General features: G+C 41.8%; 2 protein-coding genes across 8 annotated transcripts in view; one reads left to right on the top strand and one right to left on the bottom strand.

The window, feature by feature from the left end:
- The window catches only part of mitd1 (MIT, microtubule interacting and transport, domain containing 1), a 35,913-nt gene extending 22,868 nt beyond the window's left edge, over positions 1-13,045 (bottom strand). For 3 of the 7 annotated variants that reach the window (XM_041199092.1, XM_041199091.1, XM_041199093.1), the window contains exons 1-3: positions 12,039-12,329; positions 3,526-3,681; positions 246-347 (exon numbers count right to left, since the gene is read on the bottom strand). In XM_041199092.1, the coding sequence (XP_041055026.1) occupies positions 246-347; positions 3,526-3,681; positions 12,039-12,123 (343 nt within the window). In that variant the 5' untranslated portion in view covers positions 12,124-12,329. Of the gene's footprint in view, positions 1-245; positions 348-3,525; positions 3,682-12,018; positions 12,330-12,992 lie in introns of those variants that run through there. The other 4 variants (XM_041199090.1, XM_041199096.1, XM_041199094.1 and 1 more) reach the window with 4 other exon arrangements.
- Positions 12,457-27,178, top strand: mrpl30 (mitochondrial ribosomal protein L30). Its single transcript, XM_041199105.1, has 5 exons — positions 12,457-12,660; positions 15,140-15,223; positions 20,544-20,690; positions 26,828-26,901; positions 26,995-27,178. Exons 1-5 carry the CDS (start codon positions 12,625-12,627, stop codon positions 27,107-27,109), a joined length of 456 nt encoding a protein of 151 aa, XP_041055039.1. The 5' UTR covers positions 12,457-12,624; the 3' UTR covers positions 27,110-27,178.
- The last annotated feature ends 297 nt before the right edge of the window (positions 27,179-27,475 follow it).

Raw genomic sequence — 27,475 nt, 5'->3', positions numbered from 1 at the left:
GAATCTGATTAAGGAATTTCCCTGGTCTGCATGGCTTTTCCTTTTAAAAAAATGTATTATACCAAACAATTGATTGCCTATTCTATCTTATGGAGCATTTGAAATCCGTACAATTGATTCAAACATAAAATGTCATCTTGAAATTATTATATTTGATATACAATAAAATATCCCAAACACAGGAGAGGTAAAAATCTTTACTGCATTTACAACATGCCTTCCTTTGGGTTATTCAGCTTTGTTACCTTCTTTCAGCTTATCCAGGTGTTTTTTAATTTGTTCTGCCCGATCCATGTAGTTTGTAATCTTCTGTCGGTAGTGGACTTTTTTTGTGTCATCTTTTGTAGCTATCAAAACAAATAAGCCTTCATTTAACCTATCAGTCAGTTGTTTTATATATGGTACAGAACCTTTTGCATACAGCAATCTTTTTCCCTGCTCTTTCTTGAAGTCATTACCTCATGCTAGGATATGGTGCATGGGTTTTGTGGCCCTCTGGTATCTCACCCAAATGGCCATTCTACGTTAATAGTTGGAAGGCTGTTTGGCAATGTGGAGAACGCATCATAACTGAGGCCACTATTGTCCTTAATGATGGAATTTCCAACATGGGATCATTATTATAATTTTTTTTTGGAAAAAATATACTTTATTCAAAATATCTTAAAGATCATTACAAAACATTTCAAAATGGTCATCACAAAAAGTGCAATCATATTCCAGTTTTCCACATAGATCATAAGGTGCTTCAATACAATCAATGAACATTACAGACATTTCAACATGGTCATTACAGACAGTTCAATGGCATTCAAGTTATCGACATATGTCATGTTGCATTCTGAGGTTCTTCAGTACAACTGAGATACATGTGGTATTCGCTGCATACATTCAATGTGAGTCACACAGCCCGAGGGGTCTAAGTAATTCCCAGACCCTTGGTGCACTATGGCAGAAAATCTTTCCCCATTGCACCTTTGCCCCAAACTTTAGTGCACCCCTCAGCATGTGGTCCTGAACCTTGGAATGTGCCAGTCTGCAACACTTCATCAGGGACAACTCTTTGCACTGGAAGACCAACAAGTTTTGGGCAGACCAAAGAGCGTCTTTCCCCAAGTTGATGATCCTCCAGCTGTAGCTGATGTTTGTCTCGGTGTGTGTCCCTGGGAACAGCCCATAGAGCACAGAGTCCTGTGTCACAGAGCTGCTTGGGATGAATCTCAACAAAACCACTGCATCTCTCTCCAGACCTTCCAGGCAAAGGCACTTTCCACAAGGTGGTGAACAATGGTCTCTTCCCCACCACAGCCACCTTGAGGGCAACATACGGAGGGGGTGAGACTCCTGGTATGCAGGAAGGGTCTGACGGGAAGGGACTTTCTCACCACCAGCCAAGCTACATCTTGGTGTTTGCTGGAAAGTTCTGGCAATGAGGCATTCTGCCAAATGACTGACAGTCTGCTCGGGGAACCATCCCACAGGATCCACCATCTCCTTTTCCCCCAGGGCCTGGCTTGATAGATCTTAACTTTTCTTTTTTGTTTAGAATTGTGGAGAATGGCTACTGAAACTAGTCAGAGTCTGCTGATAAGCTTTTAACTAAAGAATAAAACATTTATTAAAAAAAAAATGAACTATGTTACACTACTTCACAGATTCATGAGGATAACACAAGTTACAAAAGCTTTCTTATGCTCTCACGTTCACAGAAAATACACAGTTCATGTAAACCAATAGGCACCCTGTGGTCAAACACACCACACTCTGAAACCAAGCGATGGAAGCCACTCAAAGCAGATGCAATGGATTTCTAATCAACTCCCCCCAGACATTTGTCACACTGTAAGCCAACCAGTCTCACTGAGATCTGTCTTTCACACGAGGGTTTCCAATCTCCACTCTTGAAGAACTCGCCTTGGAATTTTCTCCCAAGCTACACTTTCACTTGGATGTCTTCAACAAGGATCCACCTCCAGGGTTTCAACCTCTCTTTCTGATGTTCCTCTCTCCTGGGTCGCCACATGCAATCAAGAATCGCCTTCCACGTACTGTCAGATACTCAGCCATGCCAACAGAACACCACTGCTTCACAGGCCCATAGTAAGGAGTCACCAAGGTTTGGCTGTCTCCTTGGATCGCCTGGCTTCTCGCAAGCCCAATTTACCTTGATTCTGCTCCCCGCAGCTTTCTCTCTTTAATTCAGAGCCTTTTCCTCTGCTCGTTGTTTTTAATTCCACTGATCAGGACTGGTTCAGATTCCAGTTATTTTTCCTTGACTTAACTGTTTTCCTGGGACCATCTACTGCCCAACTCCCTAATTTTTGGGATTTTCTTTGGGACCTGCTCCCTGCAGCTCCCTTCCTACTTGCTCTAGCAGTTTCTGTGGAATTCTCCTACCAACTGAAAATAAACTGCTTTTCTGTTTTTCCCTGTCTCTGTGGACCCCATGTTGCTAGGCAACAGCACAGTTTTCCCTACTTTATTTTAACTTCCCTAAACCACAAACTAACAACACCACCCCCCCCACCCGAAATACAGCTCTCCATTTCAAGGGTCGCAAAGCCTCATTAAAATGCAGGTACACAAACAAACCCACAGACCTGCAGGCAACATTCTAAAGTGACCAAAACCCATGTTTTCCTTTTCTTAATACACACATGCAACATATAAATTAAACTTAAAGCTATCGTTTATTCCTAACATCCACTAATACAGATATAACTTACTTAAAACTAACACTAGTTCCTAACAAGCATGACGCACAATATTTTATAAAAGCAAATAGAGGATTAGACATTTTCATAACTATGTTAAAACCAGCATAAAAAGTATCTGTGTTTATAATAAAGTATTAAACAAATAATGCTCTCATTTTCCGAGGTCAAAGTTTTGACCAAGTAACTTATAACAGTTGTCAGACATGGAAACTTTTTCATGTAGTTCATCCAGAGATTCAGTGATGCACAATTCCTACAGCCATGCAAAATATACAAGATGCAGTCTGACAAATTAACTGCCAATGGATCACAAATCACAGTGTGCTTTCAACACATACATGCATAATTTTCTGCTGAAGCCACTGACTTCTGCTGAAATATTCTTCTGCAGATACCATCAGCACTTTGATACAGTCCAGACTGTGAGCGATGGCAGGAAATTCAGCCACAGAGGACATCAGAGCTGAATTCTCACCAACACCACATACCCACATTCCAGCAGGCCTCATTAGTGAGTAATCAGAAGTAGAATGTTAGGCTAATCTGTTTCCTTCCATAGTCCAGGGAAGCTGGGATAACTGTATTACTGATTCTTTACATCAGTTTTATTTCCATTTTATGTCCTCTCTGATGCATCACTTAATGACTGAGTAGCACAAAACTCACAGGTGAGCTTAACATGTTATTTATTTATGGTATTGGGAAAAAACTGTTAATTATTAAATGTTCTAGAGACCCCAACTTCAAAGTATGGTTGATAGATCTATTTTCTATGCTAATTCAGAGGGAATGTTAAAGGCTTTGTTACCTTTCAACACTTGCAAAAGAAGAGCGATTCCTTCTTGATAACAAACAAGTGAATCCTGTAAACGTGAGTCATTGTCTAACTCTATAGCCCTCTTCAGCACAGTCACAGCTGAATTCTCCATTCCTGTCAGCATACTCTGAGACATGGCAGCAGAATCTATAAATAATAGTCAACAGAACTTTATATAACATACTTAATGTAGAAAAATGTTTTAATGCACTTTATAGGTGAAAAATTAAAACAAGCAGACATCAAACCCTGGCTGGACAGTTAGAATGAAAGACAGAATGTTTGATGACCTGGATAGGAACAAGAAACCTATCATTATGAAGGTTTTTGAAGCTGATAACTGAAGTAGAGATGTGAAGATGTTTAGGGAGGAGTTCCAAAATCTATGCCTAAGGTAGCCAAAAACTCTACCACTAATGGTAGGAAGAGGATATATACAAACAGCAATGTCAGTTAGCGATGAGGCAGAAGGTTGCTGAAGCAATGTTGAATAGGCCGTGGAAGAATTTGAAAATGCTAATAAGGATTTTAAATTCAATGCACTGGGGAGTGGGAGGCAGTGCACGTCAGCAAAGATGAGGATGGTGGGCAGTGGATGGGCCTTGTGAGACAGGTGTCATGAAACTATAATATTTTTCATAATATCATTGTAGTCTTATGGGTGTCAGTGTGGATGGTGCTGTGGGACTGATTTAATTGAATTAGAATCAGATAGACCAAAGGTTGAAATTATCAAAAGAGTTAAGTGTAAAGCAGACTTTTGAAATGGAGATGGCCAAGCGAGGATGAGGGTTCCACAGATAAGGTGAGAATAAAATTTGCATTTTTGATAAGCGAAGGGGTTTTTTGAATTTCAAAGGGATGGTAGGATACTTACAACTAATAACATGAATAAGGCAAGGTTATTATGTGTATTTTGCCCAAAAGGAAAGAGGCCATATTGACAACATGAAAGAATTTTATATTATAGGAAAAGCAAATTTCCAAAGACATGTACAACAATGGGATTTTACACATTAAAGAGAGAGAAACATATATAAAGAATGATGGAAGGTTATGTGGGGGCTGGCCGTGTAATATCTTGAAAGGTATACCGTGTAAAGCAGCAATGGGGAAAAGCCTTTAGCCACTTTTGCAGACATCTGCTGTGTCCAGTAACTAAAGTTATGTTAAAAAGCCTTTGGAATTCCACTGTCGAGTGAGTAACCTTGCTAGATTGCCTATTTAAATTTAAAGATCTGTTTTGGACTGTTGTCTTAAAGGGGGTATGTAGTTGGGAGTCAGGTTAATTAGGAACTCTTGGAGTTGTTATAATATCATGTAACTGTAATCTTTTGTATGTGTTTGAATTCTTTTCTTTTATTAATAAATGTTTTAATTTAATTTTTAAAATCTCTAATGTTGTTAGTGGACTCACTACTTATGAATTCAGTGCACAAATCTTCTTGTAATAAATACAAATTGCAAAACTATTGTGATAGCGTGGCCAATTTTCCCTTGTGAATTTGGTCCACTTGGCATATATCACCTGCCACATCGTAACACAGGACACAGATACCTGAGCTTTAGATAAGTTGGATTCTGTAAGGATGGTAGATGGAAAGCTGGAAAAACAAAGATATTGTAGAAATCCACGGATAACAAAAGTGTGGTGGGATTGAGATAGGTGTGGAAGTGCACAATAGTGAAGTGGAAATAAGCAAGCTTGGTCCCTTCCCACCAACATAGATGACACTTCAAGTGCCCTTCATCTATCTAAAACTTTGCAGTTTCATGACCCTAACTGACTCCTCTTCACAACAGATGTCCAATCTCTCTACATCTCCAATCCTACCAGGATGCTCTGAGAACTCTCCGTTTCTTCTTTGAACCAAGGCCCAACATATCTCCATCCACTACCACCTTCTCCACCTAGCTGAAATAATTCTCACAATGAACAACTTCTCCTCACTCACTTTCCCCAAATGAAAGGTGTTGCTGAAAGTACCCTTATGGGTCCTAGCTATGCCCGCTTTACTGTGGGATATATGTGGGACATGCTTTGTTCCATTTATACGCAGATCCCCTTCTTCACCTCTTTTTCCGGTACGTTGATGATTGTATTGGTGCTATTGGTAGGAAGAGGATTTACACAAAAGGGAACATCAGTTGCCGATGAGGCAGAAGGTTGCTAAGGCAGGGTGGGTTAGGCCTTGGAAGCATTTGAAGGTGCAAACAGGGATTTTAAATTCAATGCACTGGGGACAGATATATCCAATATAGTTTGTTTTGCTCTATCTTGAACAGTTAATGATGGAATGTTTAATCAACTTTGCTTTCAGTTTCCACCCTTCCCTTATATGGTGCATCTCTGACTCTTTTCTTTCCTTCCTCGACTTCTCTATCTCCATTTCTGGGTATAGAACATCAATAAATATTCAAACACTTCTTCTAGGTGAAACAGCAATTTATGTGTACTTATTTCAATTTAGTATACTGTAATCACTGCTCATAATGTGGTCTGCTCTACACTGGACAGACTAAATGCAAATCGGGTGAACCCTTTGTGAAACAATCTGTTCAGTCCGCAGGTGTGACCTTGAGCTTCTGCTTGCCTGTCATTTTAATTCTCCATCTTATCCCCACTCTTACCTCTCTGTCCTTGTTTTCCTGCAGTTTGTTCCAATGAAACTCAAGGAACATATTTTGATTAGGCACTTTACAGCCTTCTTGACTCAACACTGGTCTCAATAATTTCAGACCATAACCTCTGCCTCTACGTTGGTTCCTTTCTCTTTGCTGCTTTTGGTTTTACTCTTGTTTTTTTGATTTTGGACAACAGCTGTTTATGATTTTGCCATTTACACCACCTCTAGACACTGCTTTTGTCCCATTATCACTCCTTCCACTTTGGACCACCATCACTTTTGTTACTTAATCTCTCCTGTCTTCCACTCTAACACAGGCCTTCCCTTTTGTTCTTTATCCCCCCTTCCTTTAATTTGCTTAAAACCTATTACATCTCTAGCTTTTCCCTCCTTCTGATGAAAGGTCCTTGAACTGACCTGGAATGTTAACCACAGATGCTGCCTGGCCTGCTGAGCATTTCCAGCACTTTCTGCTTTATATTGGAGCAAAGGTAAATCCTTGGTGTCTTCAAAGGTAATGGTACTGAAGTGGAAAGGGAAACCATTGCTAGACATGCTTTGGCTCAGTGAGAGAAGGGTAGAAATTGAAAGCAAAGTTGATGAAATTACCAGTGCAGGAAGAGAGCAAGAATCTATACTGCCTGCCCATCCCCAGTGCATTGAATTTTGTTCAAATCTTTAAATTCTTCCACAGCCTAATCCGCCCCTCCTCAGCAACTTTCTGCCTCATCGGCAACTAATGTTGCCTTTTGTGTAAATGCTCTTCCTACCATTAGCACCAATACAATCATCATTGTACCAGAAAAAGAGGTGGGCAGATTAGGTAAGGGTGGAACCAAGCTAGGGTAGTCTCACTGGAGAATGGAGGAGAATGGTATGGTTGACCATGTCAAAGGCTGCAAGGCGGTCGAGAAGGATAAAGGGTGACAGTGCACCATGGTCACAGTCAGAGGATAGTTTTTGTTACTTTGATTCAAGTATTTCGGTGCAGTGATAGAGGCAAAATTCTGATTGGATGAATTTAAACAAGAGGTTGGAGGAAAGATGGACACAGATTTGGGAAGTGACAACACTTCGAAAGATTGTGGAAATGAAAGGAAGAGCGGAAGTGGGGTAGTAGTTTACAAGGACAAAGAGGCTGTGTGTGTTTTCCAAGGGGTGGTGGTTATGATGGTAACTTTGAAAGGGTGGGATCACTTACAGTGTTGGCCAGCATGGGTCCAGGAGAGCAGAGTTTTGTGGAAATTGGAAATAGGAAGTGCATCTCATCAATGATAGGAGCCCAGAGAGAAAAGGATTGTATTTGTTTCATTGTTCAAAAGATTCCTAGATGAAATATTGTAGCATTATTAAGATCTATGAGCAACTTAATACTTTCCTGGTTTGTGTCTCTCAGGACAAACAGCTCTAACCTTTTATAAAGACATAAAAAAATAGGAGCCAGAGTAGACCATGTGGCTCCTCGAGCCTGCTCCATCATTCAATAACCATGGATGATCTTCAGTCTCAACCCTACTTTATTGCCTGCTCCCCTTAAGCCTTGATTCTGAGAAATCAGAAATGTACCTATTCCAGGTATATTCCAGAATATATTCAATGATGGAACATCCACTACCCTCTAGGATAGAGAATTCCAATGATTCACAACCCTTTGAGTGAAGATGTTTCTCCTCACCCCTGTCCTAAATAATCGACCCCTTAATTGGAGATTGTGCCCCTGTATCTGAGGTTCCCAGACAGGGGAAACAATGTCTCAGTGTCTACCCTGTGATGTCCTTTCAGGATCTTGTATGTTTCAATCAGATCGCCTATCATTCTTCTAAATGCCAGAGAATATAGACCCAATTTACTCAGCCTCTTGTCATAGGACAATCCTCTCATCCCAGGAACCAATCTAGTGAACCTTCACTGTACCATCTCCAAGGCAAGTATATCTTTCTTTAAATATGAAGACCAAAACTGTACACAGTCCCCAGGTAAAGCCCTTTAGAATTGTAGCAAGACTTTCTTATTCTTAAACTCCAATCTTGCAATAAAGGCCAACGTACTATTTACCTTCTTAATTGCTTGCTGTATATGCATGCTAACTTTCAACATTCCTTGAATGAGTACACACAGCCTCTCTGAACATCAACATTTTGAACTTCCACAGCTTTTAAAATATGTCCTGCTTTTCTGTTGTTATTACCAAAGTGAATAACCTCACACTTCCCCACATTATACTCCATCTACCATCCTCCATGTTGCCCACTCACTTAACCTGTCTCTAACTCATTGTAGCCCCTTTGTGCCCTCCTTACATTCCCACCTATTTCTGCATAATCAGCAAACTTAGATACATTACTATCAGTCTCTTTGTGTATGCCATGCCATTAATATAGATTGTAAATAGCTGAGGCCCCAGCAGTGATCCTTCCAGAACTCTGCTAGTTAAAGCCAGTAAACTTGAAAGTACCCTGTTGTCTCTGATCACTATTTGTTAACTAATCCTCCATCTATACTAATATATTACCACCAACTCCATGAGCCCATATCTTGCATATTAACCTTTTGTGTGGCACCTTTTCAAATGCCTTTTGGAAACTCAAATATACTACTTCTCCTACTACTACTTCTACACTACTACTCCTTACATCCTCAAATAACTAAGTTGTCAATCTAGTGACTAGTTATCAATAGTTATTCTGTCTCCCTAAGCTCTGTAATCTTGCTTAACTGTGTTGTCTCGCTCAATTCCGTGTTCAGTTAGTTGGTCTGTAATTCCTCTACTTATTCCCCAGTGTGTCTGTTCTAGATATTCTCCAGCTATTCTGTTTCTCTCCCAAGATTTTCCCTCACTAATCTCTCTAAAGAAATATAAATGCTCACTTTTTAAATACCTTTCACATCTTTAGGATGTCCCAAAATGTTTCACAACCAATGGATTAGATTTGAATTGTAGGCAAACATGGTTGCCAAATTGGACACAGTTAAAATTCCACCCTGCAGCTTAAGTGTGTGCAGAGAGAGAAAATAGGTGACTATCAGGCAGTCAAGAAGGACCAAGAAGTAACACAGGGAAGTAACACAGAAATCCCCTGACAGCATATTACTCTCCAGCTCACATTCAGTTCTGAATACTGGCGTGGGTGATGGTTCCTCTGGAGAGAGCAGTCAGATCCAGGTCCAATGTACCACAGGTGGCCAAGCTGTACAGAGGGACAGGAATAAGATTGGGAAAGCAACAGTTATAGGGGATTCCATAGTTAGGGGAACAGAGAGGAGTTTCTGCAGCCATAGATATGAATCCAGAATGATATACTGCTTCCCTCCTCCCTGGTGTCAGGTTCAAGAATGTCACTGAGTGGCAGCAGAGCACCGTAAAGGGGGAAGTGGTGAGGGAGTGCAGGGGAAGATGAATTGCCAATGGTTGTGGTCTGTATCAGTGCCAACAATAAGATAAAAAGAGAGATGAGGGCTGCAGGCAGATTTTAGGGAGCTAGGAAGGAGACTATTCAAGCAGGACCTCAAAGACAGTAATTTCCATATTACTCCCAGTGCCACACACTAATGAGAATGGATATAGGAGGATGGAGCAGATGAATACATGGCTGGAAAGATGGTGCAAGAGGGAGAGCTTTAGATTAGGTAAATTAAGTTGGTGAGCTGCAAGCAAAGCTAAGGAGATGGAAATATGATGTGGCAATAATGGAGACCTGCCACATAAAGGGCACAACTTAATCCTAATTACTACTGGATACAAGGCGATCAGGGAAAATAACAAAAGAAAGGAGGGGTGCAATATTGATTAAGAAGAATACTGTATTACAGTGATGGAGATTGGGGATGTTCTAGAGGATCAAGGACAGAATCTATTAGGTTGGTGTTAAGAATCAATAGATGTATCAATACACTAGAGTGCATTCTATAGGCCACCATCTAGTGGGAAAGATACAGAGCAAATTTGCAGGGAAACTACAGAGAGGTGCAAGAACTATAGAAGGGTGATCATGGGGAGCTTGAATTATCCCAATGTAAACTGGAATAGTAATAATGTAAAGGGCAGAAAGGGGGAAAGAGCTTTTGAATATATTTTATTTTAATTCATTCATGGGATGAGTGAGTCACTGGCAAGGCCAGCATCTATCGTCCACCCCAAGTCTCCTTGAGAAGATGGTGATGAGCCACTGCCTTGAACATCTTTAATCTGTATGGTATAGGTACACCCACAGTGCTGTTGGGGAAGGAATTTCAGGTTTTTGATCCATCGACAGTAAAGGAATGCTGATATAGTTCCAAGTCAGGATGCTGCATGGCTTGAAATGGTTACAGGAAAGTTTTCTTGATCAGCATGTTTCCAGCCCAAAGAGGAAGAATGCATTGCTGGATCTGGTTATGTGGAATGAGGTGGTTTAAGTGGATTAAGTGTCAATAGGGGAACACTTAGGGAACTGTGATTGTAATACTGAAAAGATTGGGTTAGCTTACGAGAAAGGTCAAGAGCAATCTAGGGTAAGAATACTTAATTGGAGGAGGGACAAATTCAGTAGGATGAGAATTGACCTTGCCCAAATAAATTTGAATCGAAGTATGGCAGGCAAAACTGCAACAGAATGATGAGCTGCCTGTAAGGAAGAGATGTTTTGGTTATTGTTGAGGTATATTCCTACAAGGAACGAGGTTGATAAAACAAGTGAATATTGAAAATTCAGAAGGGAAGTGAAAAAGGAAATAATGAGAGGCAAAGAGAGAGGATGGGAAGAGACTGGCAGTTAACATAAAAGGGAATCCAAAGTCCTCAGGCAAGTGTACACGAATCACTGAAGATGGCAGGGCAGGAAGAGAAAATAGTTAAAAAGGCATATGGGATCCTGGGCTTTATAAAGAGAGGCATAGAGTACAAAAGCAAGGAAGTTATGATGACCCTTTATAACACTCCCATTGAGGCCAAACTGGTGTATTATGTACAATTCTGAGCACTGTATCAGGAACAATATGACGGCTTTTGAAAGGGTACAGAAAGATTTACCAGAATGGTTCAAGGTGGTAAGGGACTTCAGTGATGTGGATAGACTGGAGAGGTTGGGGCTGTTCTCTTTAGAGAAGAGAAGATTGAAAGGAGATTTGATAGTGGTGTTCAAAATCAGGGGTCTATGCAGAATAAATAAGGAAGAACTGTTCCCATTGGCAAGAACCAGAAAGCATTGATATAAAGGTGTACGGCAAAAGAACCAACGGCAACACAAAGAATTTTTGTTTTTACTTAGCGAATGGTTAGGATCTGGAATGCACTGCCCGAGGGCATGGTGGAAACATATTAATTGTGGCCTTCAAAAGGGAATCTGCTAAGCAGCTAAAGATAAAAAAAAAATTGCAGGGCTACTGGGAAAAGTCAGTGGAGTGAGACTAGCTGAGTTGCTCTTACAGAGAACCAGCATGGACACAACAGGGCCGCTTTTCTGCGGTGACCATTCTATGATTCTTTGACCAAGTTTATGGTCATCGACCCTAATATCTCATATGGCTCCTTGTCAAATTTAGCTTTAATAATGCTATTTGTTGCTTTCTTACATTAAAAATGTGTGCTGCTTTCTTACATTAAAGATTATATATAAATACAAGTTGTCATAATTTGTTTTGTGATTTCCCTCTCTCCAGTTAATCTCTAATCCCTCTATTCACTTATTGTGTGGAATCTCCACTATTTGTTTCTATTTCTCTTTCCTGTTATTGTCTATAATTTTTTATTTCACCCTCCCTCATTCCAGTTATTCTGTCAGAAAATTTTATCTCTTTTATTTAAAGTCAGTTATTTACTTGTGCCTCTGCATCGCTTCACTCTTATTTGTGCTGTTTATTTCTCTATCTCGGTACTCACGGAAGACCCGGAACACTAACTTTTCTCTTTCTCGGTACGAGCCCAGAGAGCGGTGTTCTTATTCCCAACCACTTGAAGCAGCACCTTCCATAATTTGGAATACATCCACAGGCTGCTCCTTTGTATTGGTCCCTTGAACGATCATAATAGATTTACATTTAAATGTTGCATTACCTGCAAAGGGTTGGGGATAAAAATAAGTAACATTAAGGTTTTACAATATGAATAAAAACAGAAATGCCGGAGACCACTCAACTGGAGGCATACATGCAAACAAAAAAATGACGCTCCTGACGGGCCATCCGGGGGCTGGCCCTGTGATCGGGAGAGGAGTCTTGCTGGGAAGTGGGATCTGCGCTCGGGGGCGGGGCCAGCGTTCAGGACTGAGACTCCGCTTGTGGGCGGGGCCGACGCTCGGGGACGGGGTGAGCACTCGGGGCGGAGACTCCGCGCAAGGGTTGATTAAGTTTCTTGCGACGTGAGGTTGAGGTTTGTTTTTGATTGACGTGTGGTGGGTGGAGCTTTGCCGGAGATTCCGTGATTTTGGGCCTCGTGCGGTCGTACGAAACAGGGTTTTTGCTGTTGGCATCTTTCGGGTTTGAGGTGATGGTCACCTTGTGCAGGAACGTTAATCGACTAACGGTACGTTGGGTTTACATTGTAATTGAGGACGCTATCTGTGTTCCGATTCGAGGCCTCCTTCCTGCAGTCTAAGATGTGTCATGCGATGTACTCCTGATGCTGTTGTAGCTTTGTGTTTTTTTTATTGGAGATGGGAGCGGAACTAGCTGCTTGTTTAATAAATAAGCCTTAGGCTGCATAGGCCTTGCAGGTTTATGTGCTTGTTATAGCTAAGAGGGAAACAGATTAGAAGATCCCTGGTTGCCTTGTCTGTGCTCCACCAGCTAATAGTTTCACTATGATAAAAACAAAAAACTGCGGATGCTGGAAATCCAAAACAAAAACAGAATTACCTGGAAAAACTCAGGTCTGGCAGCATCGGCGGAGAAGAAGAGTTGACGTTTCGAGTCCTCATGACCCTTCCACAGAACTGAGCGAATACAAGGAGAGGGGTGAAATATAAGCTGGTTTAAGGGGGAAGCGGGGGGGGAGAGATGTTGTACAACCACACCCCTCCCTTAAACCAGATTATATTTCACCCCTCTCCTTGTATTCGCTCAGTTCTGTGGAAGGAGGACTCGAAACGTCAACTCTTCTTCTCCGCCGATGCTGCCAGATCTGCTGAGTTTTTCCAGGTAATTCTGTTTTTGTCATAGTTTCACTATCTCTGGTTCGGAGATGAGGAAATGTCAGAAAGAGCTGCTGCTTAATTTTCATTGATTCTTAGTGGAAAGGAAATCTTGAGAATGTGATAGTTTTCAGACAGCTCTTGTACATAGTCACTCTTGAGGCTCACACTTGAGATATGTTGAATGTTTTTCAGTCCATTGCGGAGTTTTACTTGGAGCTGGTGTACTTGATCATCACCTTTGTCCCTTCTGACACGGTGTGCTTGGCCAGTTCCCTGGGCAGCAGCAGGCGCACGACGGTCCGGATCTCTCGGAAGCTAATGGTGCTGCACTTGTTGTAATGGGCCAGGCGGAAAGCCTCATCTGCAATGCACTCGAAAATATCGTTCACGAACGAGTTCATAATGCTTATTGCCTTGTTAGAGATGCCGGTGTCGGAGTGAACCTGCTTCATCACTATGTAGATGGAATAAACTCTCTTTCCTTGACTTTCGCCACTTCTTCTCGCTCTTTGCTGACGGTTTCTTTAAGGCTTTTTTGGCTCCTTTCTTGGGAGCTGGCTTCTTCTCATCAACCATTTTCAATTTCAGGTAGTTGCACCTCAATTAGAATTATTTACACACCTTCAAAATGCTGAACTGCAGCTGGTGTTGAGTGTAAGGCCTTCTGTACTTACTTAAAAGCTCACAGATCCTACACTTCTGACAAAAAATCAAAACCAGATACTATCAAACAAAACACATGCTGGAAGCCAAACTAAAAAAGATGAAGACCAATGGTGAGAGAACAAGGTTGCAGAGTTTCAGGAAGCTGCCAATAAGCATGACCCGAAGGCTTTCCATGAAGTTCTCAGATCTGTCTCTGGTCCCAAAGCCTATGCAGTAACACCCGTCCTCTCAGCAGTTAGCTCCTAATGAACAGGCATTAGATTCTCTCTCTCTCGTTGGAGAGCACTTTAACAGTCTCAGAAACCAAGAATCCACAGCATGTAATAACGCCGTTGAATCACTTCCACAACATTGTATTTTGGATGAGCTTGTACTCAATCCATCTCAAGCTGAAGTCACCAAGGCCATAAAGCTCTCTGTGAGTAAACTCTTGCTTTTCAGATCCAGCTGCAAATATTACATACAAAGTCACTGTTGGAGGGTTGGGTGAAGGTACTAGTTTTGTGGCATGCTGGCTTGTTCTCTAGGGACCCAGTTCTGTTTTCCTCAAATGTTGGGATTGTTTGATGACAGAGACATCGGCTTTTTTGGGGGTTGGGAGGGTGGCATAGTGGTAATGTCACTGGATTATTAATCTAACCTCCCATGTAGAACCTTGTTCTCCCACCATTGGTCTTCAACTCTTTTAGTTTGGCATCCAGTGTGTGTTTTGTTTGATGGTATCTGGCTTTTCTTGCTGGTGATTTTTTTGTCAGAAACATAGGATCTATGAGCTTTTAAGTAAGTACTGAAGGCCTTACACTCAACACCAGCTGCAGTTCATTTTGAAGGTGTGTAAATAATTCTAATTGAGATGCAACTACTTCTGGTCCTCTGAGATTGAAAACTGGTTGATGAGAAGAAACCAGCTCCCAAGAAAGGAGCCAAAAAAGCCTTAAAGAAACCGTCAGCAAAGGGCGGGAAGAAGTGGTGAAGGTCAAGGAAAGAGAGTTACTCCATCTACATCTACAGAGTGATGAAGCAGTTTCACCTCGACACCGGCATCTCCTCCAAGGCCGTGGGCATTATGAACTCATGGAATAAACACTCCTTCAATTTTTTCTATGGAATGTTCCATTGACTGGAAAGCTAATGTTGAATTCAACCTTTTGCCTCCTGTAATGTAAATCAGTTACTTCTAAGACTTTTAATTCATTTTTGCAGAACTTAGTGGAACAGTTTTTGATTCCATTATCATGGCCTGGATTCATACGAATGAAATTCACTAAGGCTCGTATTCCAGAAAAGGTGAGAGCATCTGTAATTAGATTTATTCACAATCCATTAAATATTGAAGTATTGCTTAACCTAGTAATAAAGCCATCAATACACCTATTACTGCATGAATGCTTAAGTATTCATCTCATGTTTCCTTTTCATCTAACAGACCTGTGTTGTATTCTAGTGTATTTTGTTTATACTTTCTTGTACAAGTCAACCGTCAGCATCACCTGGTGTCATCAGCAAATTTCTTAGAAGTACATGGGTGTTGAAGAGGAGGGATGGAATAAAAGGCTACATGAAAACAGTGACTACATTTCAAAAGTGCTTCATTGGCTGTAAAGCAATTAGGGACCTTCTGTGGTCTTAAAAAGCACCATAAAAATGTAAATCTTTCATTAAAGTTGAATTGAGAAAAGGAGTATATGGAGAAAGAGTGCTTGTGGTAGTAGGAAAAATGTGATAGGGGTTGGTGCAAAGTGTTATTTGGTGAAGATGGGGAAATGGGCCAAGAGAGGAGAATAGAGAGGGAGAGAGGTTGGAGAAACAGTGGGGGAAAATGGATTCCCTAATAAACCTGTAATTACCATCTGGCAGCTGTTATCAGCAGAAACAGATGGCTAGACATCTGTTCATCCAGATGGCCTTATCAATGCTTGGCTGAGCTTCAAGACTCTCTAATGGATGTGCTCAGCGCGGGCCTGTTTACAGAGGCTGAAGTGGAGTGTTAGCTTTGATATCTTTGAGGTTATAATAATTTATTCTTTGATATATTTTTCTCAATGTCTGCATGTGTATTTGGATAAGATTAAGAGGTATGAAGTGAAGTAAAGCTTCTTTTATTGAAACTATGAATGACAGTGTCTGATATTTATATAAGGTTGTAAGAGTGACACTTTTTAAAGCAGATTTCTGAATGTGTTTTTTTTTCATGAACATTTCAAGATTTTCCATTGTTGTTACATAGCTCGTTGGTTCTATACATAACGCACACTGGGTGAGGGTCGGGGGGGCAAACGGGGTATGGGTAAGAGCTTTTAACATGCCTCTCAAAAGGTCCCTAAATCCAGACTATGGTTCACTGCTCTGCTGAAAGACTGTGAACCAAGAGTCCTTGAGAAGCTGCCTGGACTCTACAAAATAGTGGAGGGGGGCTGGGTAGTAGTACATGAGGTACCAACCCCTGCAATGTAATCAGCAAGGTCAGGAGTGAAGGCTACAGGCTTGCTACCTGACTACTGCCTGTGTTGGAAATGGAAATAAGAATCTCGGAATCTGGTCCTGCCCCACCATTTTTAAAGGCTTTCAGAGCCGGACCAACCCTGCGAAGATCCGGCCCATAGAGTAGAAAAGTAAGGAAGTTATGTCTAGATAGGCAGCCTTCTGTCTCGTGTGACAATGGTTTGCGCCTTGGTGGTCAACTCTGTGTTTAAAAATTGCCCAGTGAGCCTCAAGAGCCCTACTCTGGCATGGCAGTCTTTGCTGCATTTGCTGCAGATGAAGGTAGTAGGTTGAGAAGTTGCATGATTCGCTGTTTTCATTGGTCCTCTTTGCAGCCAGATGAGCTTTCTGTTTCTCCTCGCCTCTTGTAATGTTCTACCGAACAGTCAGCCTCCAGAGATCTCAGTCTAGCATAGATTGTCCAGTTCTCACCACTGTAGGGAAGTGCACTGAGGACACAGACTTGGTTACTAACAGTTTGGCGTTCTCAGTCAGGTTGCTGTTGTTCAACACACTTACTCAGCTTGTTGGATGTAACGTCTGCAGCTTTTGTGATGCACCTGTTGATTTCAGCATCGAGTGATGTAATGCTAATGATTGACAGCTTCACATATCTAGGTTCCACAATCTTCACCATTACATTATTAGTACTAACTGATGGTGGTATGGCAAAGTCCTGGACTATGACATTCATCTTCCTGATGCTAATGGTTAAACCAAACCTTTACAGGCATGAAAGAGTCTCTCCATTGGCTCCAGAAGGTGTTCATTGATATGGAATGTCTTAGCATAGAGCAACCCTCTGATGAGGACTTGGGTCGCTTTCATCTTGAATTTCAGGCAGCCAAGGCTGAACAGCTTTCTGTCAGTTCTCGTATCTAAGTAGACAACCTCTGTAAATGAACTGAAGGCAAATGACAGCAGCAAAGGGAAGAAAATGCCAGAATGTAATGCTGTTTGACCCACAGTTCTCAAAGGGTTCCGATGTTGCCCTATCGTAGCTGACCTTGTCCCTCATGTTGTCATGGAAGGAGGAGATCATACAGAGCAGCTTTGGCAGGCAGCTAATTTTCTTCAGCTTAAATAGACCAACTTGCTTGTATGCTAAACATTTATAAAACATTGGTTAGACTTGAGCCTGGAGTATTGTGTAAAATTCTGAGAACCAGAATTTAGGAAGCACATCCAGCATTACAGAGGGTGCAAAAGACATTTACTAGATTGTTTAGGTGCCAGTTGGTAGAACTCTTGCCTCTGAGTTAGAAGGTTGTGGGTTCAAGTCATACTGCAGAGCACAGAAATCTAGGCTGACACTCCAATGTATTACCAAGGGATTGCCGCATGGTTAGCGGTGTCAGATATTAAGTCAAGGCCCCGTCTACCCTCTAAAGTGGATGTAAAAGATACCGTGGTGCTATTTTGAAAAAGAGGAAGAGTTATCTCCATGTCCTAGCCAATAGTTATCCCTCAATCAGCATCACAAAGACAACTTAACTGGTCTTTATCACGTTGCTCTTTGTGGGAGTGTGTGCTGCAGATTAGCTGCTGCATTTCCTACATTATAACAATGACTATACTTCAAACTTACTTCATAGGATGTCCCAAATTGTTTTACAGGTAAACATTGTGAAAGGTGCTTTATAAATGGAAGTCTTTTACTAAAATGGTACCAGAGATGAAGGACTTCAGTTATGCAGAGAGACTGGAATTGCTCTATTAGAGCAGAGAAACTTAAGAAGAGATTTGATACAAGTGCAGTTTCAATCAATGGGTGGGAATCAGAAAGCATTCCAATTAAATCTGGAGTCAGGCAGGGTTGCCCTCTCTCCCCTATCTTGTTTGTGTGTTGCATTGAACCCTTTGCTGAGTTCATCAGGAAGGATCTGGGCATAAGAGGAGTGACGATCCCAGGCAATGGAGGCACTCTGGTCAAAACCTTCCTTGCCATCTTCTGCTCAGATCCGCTGTCGGTGTGCAGGCTGATCAACATCTGTGACCAGTTCGAACTGGCCTCGGGAGCCAAGGTAAATCGTAGCAAGAGCAAGGCCATGTTCTTTGGGAACTGGGCTGACCAGTTGTTTGTCCCCTTCACCGTCAGGTCAGATGGCCTGAAGGTGCTGTGGATATGGTTCAGAGGGACCGGGGCATGCGTTAGAAACTGGAAGGAGTGAGTGGCAATGGTGGAAAGGAAACTGGGCATGTAGGAGCAACGCTTCCTCTTCATTGCGGGTAAGAAGCTGGTCATCAGGTGTGAGGCAGTCTCGGTGTTGCTATATGTGGCGCAGGTCTGGCCCATTCCTCACTCCTGCACAATGGGGATTACCCAAGCCATCTTTCGCTTTATCTGGAGGTGGAAAATGGATCATGTTCGCAGGGACGTGGTGTACAAGCCTCTAGATAAAGGGGGAAAAATGTGCCCAGCATTGCCCTCATCCTGATGGCCACCTTTGTGAGCAGCTGCATCAAGCTGTGCATATACCCTTGGCACTCAAACACTAAGTGTCACTACGTGCTGAGGTTCTACCTGTCCCTGGTATTGTGAAAGATGGGTCTGGCCGTGCTGCCGCGGAACACTCCAAGTAGTTGGGCTGTTCTGTACCACCTGTCCCTCGTGGAAAAATTTATGCAGAGAAACACCTTTGACCACAAGTCCATCAGGCAGTGGTCAGCATATAATGTGCTAGAGGCCCTGTAGGAAAAGGAGATGGTGGATCCTGTCGGATGGTTTCCCGAGCAGACTGTCATAAAGTCATTTGGCAGAATGCCTCATTGCCAGAACTTTCCAACAAGCACCAAGATGTAGCTTGGCTGGTGGTGAGAAAGGTCCTCCCTGTCAGATCCTTCCTACACGCCAGGAGTCTCACCCCCTCTGCACGTTGCCCTCGAGGTGGTTGTGGTGGGGAAGAGACCGTTATTCACCTGCTTGTGGAATGTGCCTTTGCAAAGAAGGTCTGGAGAGAGATGCCGTGGTTTTTGTCGAGGTTCATCCCGAGCAGTGCAGTGACACAGGACTCAAAGCTTTATGGGCTGTTCCCAGGGACACACATCGAAACAAAAACTGCAGCTGGAGGGTCGTCAGCTTGGTGAAAGACACTCTTTGGCCTGCCCGAAATTTGTTGGTCTTCCAGTGCAAAGAGTTGCCCCTGACCGAGTGTTGCAGACTGGCACATTCCAAGGTCCAGGACTACGGGCTGAGGGAAGCACCAAAGCTTGGGGCAGCCGCCGCAAAGGCGCAATGGGGAAAGATCTTTCTGCCATCGTGCACCAAGGGGCTGGGAATTGTTTAGACTCCTCGGGCTGTATGACTCACAGTGAATGTATGCATTGAGTACTAAATGTATCAATTATTTTGAAGCACCTCAGAGTGCAACATGATGTATGTTGATAACTGCACCGACTGTCTGTAATGACCATATTGAAATGACTGTAACATTGATTGTATTGAAGCACCTCATGATCCACGTGTAAAAGTTGAATCTGATTGCACTTTTTGTGATGGCCATTTAGAAATGTTTTATAATGTTCTTTCAGATATTTTATGAATAAAGTATATTTTTCCAAAGAAAAGATTTGATACAAAATCATAATTGTTGTTGATTAAAGTAAATGAGGAGGAACTGTTTCCATTGGCAGAAAGATTGGTGACCAGAGAATACGGATTTAAGGTGATTGGCAAAAAACCCAGAGGCAACATGAAGAGACATTTTTTACACAGTGACTTGTGATCTGGAATGCATTGGCTGAAAGAGTAGTAAAAACAGATTCAGTTGTAACTTTCAAATTGGAATTGGATAAAAGTTTGAAGGAAAAAATCTACACAGTTTTGAAGAAAGCACAAGGGAGTGATGCTCGTTCTATCAAAGACAGGGCACAGGTGTGATAGATGGAATAGCCCCCTCTGTGCTTTATCATCATTAGATTTGAACTGCCCACACTTTGACTGAGGAGCTGAAATTCAGTATCTCAAATTTAGGACTTAAATCGAAGCCCCATGTTGGGAGTGCTACATAGCTAATTTGATAGTTTATCGGCATAAATTATTTTGATGGTTTATCTGCATAAATTATTTTGATGATTTATCTGCATAAATTATTTTTTTGTGTAATCAGTTTCTTATTAATTGTAGATGTTTGAAGTTGAACCATCTGATCATGCAAAATATAAAGGTGATCCAGACCAGCCACACCAACTGCACATCGTTACCAGAATAAAATGTACAAAACGGCGTCCATATTGGGAAAAGAAAATTGTCCATGACCTTGGGTTAGACAAGGTGAATTATCCTTTGTGTGTAGTCTATATGAAACCTCTTGTATTTGCCAGTAATACTGTAGTTAGTGGTCCATCCCCACTGTACAATTATTTATTTTTAGTGTTACTAGATCAATTTTGGAACTTGATTTTATTTTGGTGCCTCAGGGGTTCCAACTCTGTTCTGTCACATTGGATTCTCCTCTGTTTGCCATTCAGTTGCTGTGTCTAACCAATCTATCTCTTTGCCCAAACTGACCTGCTGCTTTCTTGGCCATTCAACCCTGCAACAGTTTGCTTTCCACTTAACGTTCGTCAAGCTTCTGGCCTTAAAATCCATCTTCTGCTTCCTCATATTGGCACAGTGGCAAGCACTTGTTAATTTTTAAATTCCTTTTGTTATTTAAATATGTTTACTTTTTACTTTTGTGTATGATTAGTGTGAGGATAGAAATGCAATATCTTTTGGTTAGTTTCCATTGCTGGTTTTGTAAGATGTTAAGCCAGGCCAGCTTGTCACAGGATACTTAAGAATGAGGAAAGCTGTTGACCCATCTGTCCAGATGGACCTTGCTTTCCCTCCCAAATTGCCAAATTTAATTGCTTTTTTTAAGTGATTGGAAGCTTTTCTCCTCTACCTCTATGCCCAGAAGTCCATTTCAAGTGCTGAGCATTCACTATGCGAAGAATGTCAGATTTAATGTTACTAGCTTGAACCTGTGTTCCTTTGTCCTGTTCCCAATGTATAGTAATATTCAAGATCAGCTTTTTACATATCATTTATCTTGTGTAGTTCTGTAAAAGATATCTCATGCCTTCTTACAGGCTGAGAAGTCCAAGTTTCTCTAATCTTTCCTCATTTGGGGATGGTGGTATAGCGGTTATATTACTTGATCCACGGGCCCATGTGGCTAATGCTCTGGGGACTCATCCCACCACAGCAACTGATGGAATTTAAATGCAATTAATTAATTATTTTCAAAAATCTGGAATTAAAAACTAGTCTTAGTTTCCGGATTGTTGTTTAAAAACTCATCTGCTTCACTAATGCTCTTAGGGAAGGAAATCTGTCATCCTTACCCAGTCTAGCCAATGTGCAACTCCAGTCCAACAGCAATCTTGACTCTTAACTGTCCTCTGAAATGGCCTAGCAAGCCACTCAGTTGTACCAAACCGCTATAGAAAAGTTGAAAAGGAATAAAATCTGACGGAAGACCTGGCATCGACCTAAGCACTGGAAATGACAACTGCACATCCTGCCCAGTCAACGCTGCAAAGTCCTCCTTATTAACATTTGGCGGCTTGTGTCAGAATTGGGAGAGCAGTACCACAGCAACAGCCTTGACCATCATACTCATGGAATCATACCTCTCAGCCAATGTCCAAGACTTCTCCATTACCATCCCTGGGTATGTCCTGTCCCACCAGAAGGACAGACCCATCAGAGGTAGTGGTACAGTAGTATACAATTGTGAGGGACTTGCCCTCAACATTGACTCGGGACCCCTTGAAGTCTCGTGGCATCAGGTCAAACATGGGCAAAGAAACCTCCTGCTGATTACCACCTACTGCCCTCTGTCAGCTATTGAATGGGTATTCCTCCATGTTGAACAATATTTGGAAGAAGCACTGAGAGGAGCAAGGTCATAGGGAGACTTGTGGAGACAAATTCTTGTCTTCACACTAAGGATATTGTTCTCATGTTGTGTGGTACTACCAGTGGGCTAAATCGGATAGATTCAGAACAGAACTAGCAGCTTGTGGCATCAACAGATGAAGGACCACATTCAATCACAATCGGTAACCTTATGGCATGGCATATACCTCACTTTATCACTACAGTCATGCCAGGCCATCGGCCCTGGTTCAATGAAGAGTGACATGACAGGAGTAGCACCAGGCAAACCTCAAGATGAGGTGTCAACCTGGTGAAGACTACAACACAGGGCTACATGCATGGTAAGCAGCGGAAGCAGCATGCGATAGACAGAGAAAACCGATCCCACAGTCCATGGATCCAATCAAAGCTCTGCAGTCCTGCCACATCTCATAGCGAATAATAGTGAACAATTAAACAACTAACCGGACATGAGAACAACTAACCGGACGTGTCTCTTGTTGGAGATAGACATTACCTGACCCTCCTCAGCATGTTTATATTTGCCACTTATCAACCCAAAGTAGAATGTTGTCTAATTCTTGCTGCATATCGACATGGACTGCTTCAGCGTCTGAGGAGTCACAAATGGTGTGAACATTTTGCAATTATCAGCAAACATCCCCACTTCTGACCTTATGACAGAAAGAAGGTCACTGATGAAGCAGCTGAAGATGGGTGGGGTTAGACACTGTCTAACCATCTCTCCTTGATGTTCAATGACTTGATGTTATAATCCTGGACCAGACCCCCAAGTTTCTGGTACGATCCAGTTAGGGACCAATAATGTTTTGTTTAAAGTAGATGAAATTTGATACTCAAGCACTTTCAAAATGAATAAAGCCACAAGATTCTGTGGGTTTTGAATAAATAAACTTTACTATACAAAGTCAGAAAGATGAACAATTTACAATGTCTATCTTATACTCTAACATTCAGGGTTAATATGAGGTACATGTGAATTAACAAGCAAACTGTGGTTGAACACACCACACTGCATAGTAAATGGCAGATGCAACCAAGACAGGTTTCACAGATTTCTCAACAACCCACCCACTGAGTCAATCTCGTTAAAACTCTTGCCTCTCTCATGAGAGATTCCAGTCTTCACCTTTGAAGATTCAGCCTTGGAATTCTCTCATCAAGTTGCTTCAACTCAGATGGCCCCAATGATGGCCTACCTCATAAGGTAGGTTTCAGTCTCATCTCCCAAGAATCTGTTCCCTTGGATTCTCGAGTCTGCACTCCAGTACAACTCCTGAACACAACATCAACTCTGCTGAGCAGAGCACTACTGCCCCCAAAGGGTTACCTTTGCCCCAGCGGCCTGCAGCACGGAGTTAGTAACCTTCTGCTGCCTTTTTAGATCTTTGGGGCTTCTGCGTCCTTCCCACTTAAAATCTGCCAAATGCAACCCTTTTTCTGCTTGAAGCCTCAATTCTCTGCTCCTCTCTCCCTCATCTTAACTGAGATTTCCATCTGCTTGAAGCCTCATTCTCTGCTCCTCTCTCTCTTTCATCTTAACTGAGACCTCTCCCTGCAGCACCCCCACCCCCTTCCTGTCCCTTGTCTGGGACTCCTCTTCTGGGACCTCTAGCTGTCCCCTGCCTGGGACTCCTCTTGACTATGGCACTCTGCTTCCGGGTCACATGATCCGGTTCTCACGGTGTTTCTTTTCCTTTTTTTTCTTCATGCAGCCTTCCAGGGATTGTACTCCTCAGCCCCAGTGCGCGTGTGCGCACACACACACCCCCCCTGCCCCCCCACCCCCTGCCGAGAGGAGAAAGCAAAGTCAGATATCATAACACTTAGCATCTCTGAATCCCCCACTATCAACATCTTAGGGATTACCATTAACCAGAAACTTAACAGGACCAACAATTCTGGGAATTCTGTGGCAAGTAACTCACCTCCTGACACCCCAAAGCCTGTCCACCATCTACAAGGCACAAGTCAGGACTGTGATAGAATACTCTCCACTTGTCTCAGTGAGTACAGCTTCAACAACACTCAAGAAACTCGAACTCATCCAGGACAAAGCCTGTGCAATTGATTGGCACTCCATCCATCACCTTAAACATTCACTTCGTCCGTCACCGATGCACAGTCGTAGCAGTGTATACAATGTACAAGACGCACTGCTGCAACTCTCCGAGCCTCCTTCAACAGCACCTTTCAAACCCACAACCTCTACCACCTAGAACAAGAGCAGCAGACACATGGGAATATCATCTCCAAGTTCCCCTCCAAGCCATATACCATTCTGACTTGGAACTATTTGGATGTGAGGACCAAATGTAATATTTCCAAGTTTGCTGATGATACAAAACTCAGTGGGAATGTGAATTTTGAGGAGATTTAGAGAGGCTGAATGGGCAAGAGCATGGCAGATGGATCATAACGTGAAAAAATATGAAGTTATGCACTTTGGCAGGAGAAACAGAAATTGAGTATTTTTTAAATGGGGAGAGATTGGGATGTGTTGATGTCCAAAGGGACTTGTGTGTCCTTGTTCATGAGTCACTGAAAGCTCGTATGTAGGTACAGCAAGCAATTAGGAAGGCAAATGGTATGTTGGCCTTTATTGCAAGAGAATTTGAGTACAGGAGTAAAGATGTCTTGCTGCAAATGTATAGAGCCTTGGTGAGACTGCACCTGGAGTATTATTTACAGTTTTGGTCTCCTTACCTAAGGAAGGTTATACTTGCCATAGAGGGAGTGCAACAAAGGTTCACCAGACTGATTCCTAGGAGGCAGGATTGTACTATGAGGAGAGATTGAGGAGAGTGGCCTGTATTCTCTGGAATGGGGGGAGGTGGTGGCGTAGTGGTATTGTCATTGGACTGGTAATCCAGAGACCCAGGATAATGCTCTGGGGACCTGAATTCGAATCTCACCATGGTAGATAGTGAAATCTGGAATTAAAAGTCTAATGATGACCATGAAACCATTGCTGATTGTTGTAAAATCCCATCTGATTCACTAATGTCCTTTACGGAGAGAAATCTGCTGTACTTACCTGATCTAGCCTACATGTCTACAATAATGTGGTTGACTCTTAAAAATGCCCCCTGAACAAGGGCAACTGCAGATGAGCAATAAATGCTGGTCTAGCCAGCGAAGCTCACATCCCATGAAGAAATAATTTTTAAAAAGAGTTTAGATGGATGGGAGGTGATCTCAATGAAATGTACAAAATTCTTACAGGGCTCAACAAGGTAGATGCAGGAAGGATGTTTTCCCTGACTGGGGGTGGGCTCTAGAACCAAGTTACACAGTCTCAGAATAACAGTAGGCCATTTAGAACTGAAACGAGGAGGAATTTCTTCACTCAGGGTGGTAAATCTTTGGAATTCTCTACCTCATGGCTGTGGAGGCTTAGTCAACACACAGATTGATAGATTTCTAGATAGTAATGACATTAGGGATATGGGGAAAGTACAGGAAAATGTCATTGAGGTAGAAGATCAGCCATGGTCTAATTAAACGTTGGAGCAGACTCAAGGGGTTGAACGACGTATTTCTGCTCCTATATCCTGTGTTCCTATATCATAGTTCCTTCACTGTCACTGGACCAAAATCTGGAACTCCTTTCCTAACAGCACTGTGTATACCAAACTACATGGACTGCAACACTTCAAGAAGACAACTCACCACGACCTTCTTAAGAGCAATTAGGGATGGGCAACAAATGCTGGCCTTGCTGGTGTTCATGTCTCACGAAAGAATTCAATAACAACCTTGGTTAGACAACTTGTTGGAAAGATTATCAGCTCAGAACTACCAGATAATTGCTTTTCCTTGTGAAATCATGGCCCTAGCAAGAATTTTTTTTTTTGTTCCTGGCACTGTATATCAGAGTAGAGAATGGTAAAAAGACATTCACTCATAGTGAATTCAGAGTTCTTGGATGTTACTATTGCTATCTCCAATATCTATCAAAAGCAATACATCCCTTTGTGACAGTGAGATTGTCTATTCTACTTGAGCAGCTTATTTCTGGTCACATTTAACGTTAGCAATCAGCTAATTCAACCAGTGAATATTTTCCATTGCAAAGTTTCTGGATAATTAAGAAAATAAAATAGCTTACTAGTCAGTTGTTGAGTGCATGCTTACCTAAAATGGAATAATAATACATACTTTAATTTATTTCTAAATTGTAACAGGCTTTATATTTGCAAAACCTTTGAGTAGGCCTTTGCTGCTAGGATTAGAAGGTTAATATATTTTTTAAAAACTGGAAGAGGAAACTAGCAATTTGAAAATGTCTCAGTATTTTCATGGCATTGGCTGATGTTGTGGCAGATAAGGGGTTTTCTGTTTGAGCCATTCAACACAAAATCTATTGAAGAGATAGAAGCAAGGTGTTTAGGACACTGGTATGTTAATTTAATTTCTGATGCATACCATTTAGAAATTAAATTTGTAGATGCAATTCAACTGAACCATCATGTTTTAATGTATTATAAATTTCAAACATATCCTCCTTATTTTACCAGTCAAATCAACCACGGATCCATAAGAATGTTCCATCAGTTAACAATAAACTAAAAGTAATCAAGCATCTTGTAAGGTTGGTGATTACAATTACAGTAAACTTCAACTTGTCTTAATTTTTAAACTTGGAACTCTAATTTAGTGATTAATATTTTAAATATCTTTGCAGAGTGCAACCCCTGAAATTGCCACAGGGACTTCCAACAGAACAGGAATTAGCTGACACTTACCTGAAGAGCACAGGGGAATTAATTATACGGCGCCACCTGCAACCATTGGAGTAAAAATCCACTGAGTTTCAAGCTGCTTCTTGTGTCTCACATGTATGCAAAATAAATATTTAATTTTATAAAGTCAAGTTTCAAGTTTATCTTTAAAATATATAGAAGAAATACTGCCTAGATCTTTCATTCTGCATTGCCCCTGAAAACTCCCTTCCTAACTGTACTGTGGCTATACCAAACTACATGGACTGCAACACTTGAAGAAGGCAACTAACTACTACCTTCTCCAGGGCAGTTAGGGATGGGCAACAAATGTTGGCCTTGCTAGCAGCATTCATATCTCATGAAAGAACTAAAAAAGCCTTGGTTAGATAACTTGATGGTAAGTTTATAAGTGCAGAACTACCAGATAATTGCTTTTCCTTG

This window comes from Carcharodon carcharias, chromosome 11 (assembly GCF_017639515.1).
Source record: "Carcharodon carcharias isolate sCarCar2 chromosome 11, sCarCar2.pri, whole genome shotgun sequence".
Classification (NCBI taxonomy): Eukaryota; Metazoa; Chordata; class Chondrichthyes; order Lamniformes; family Lamnidae; genus Carcharodon; species Carcharodon carcharias.
This window is presented reverse-complemented; position numbering and strand designations above follow the sequence as displayed.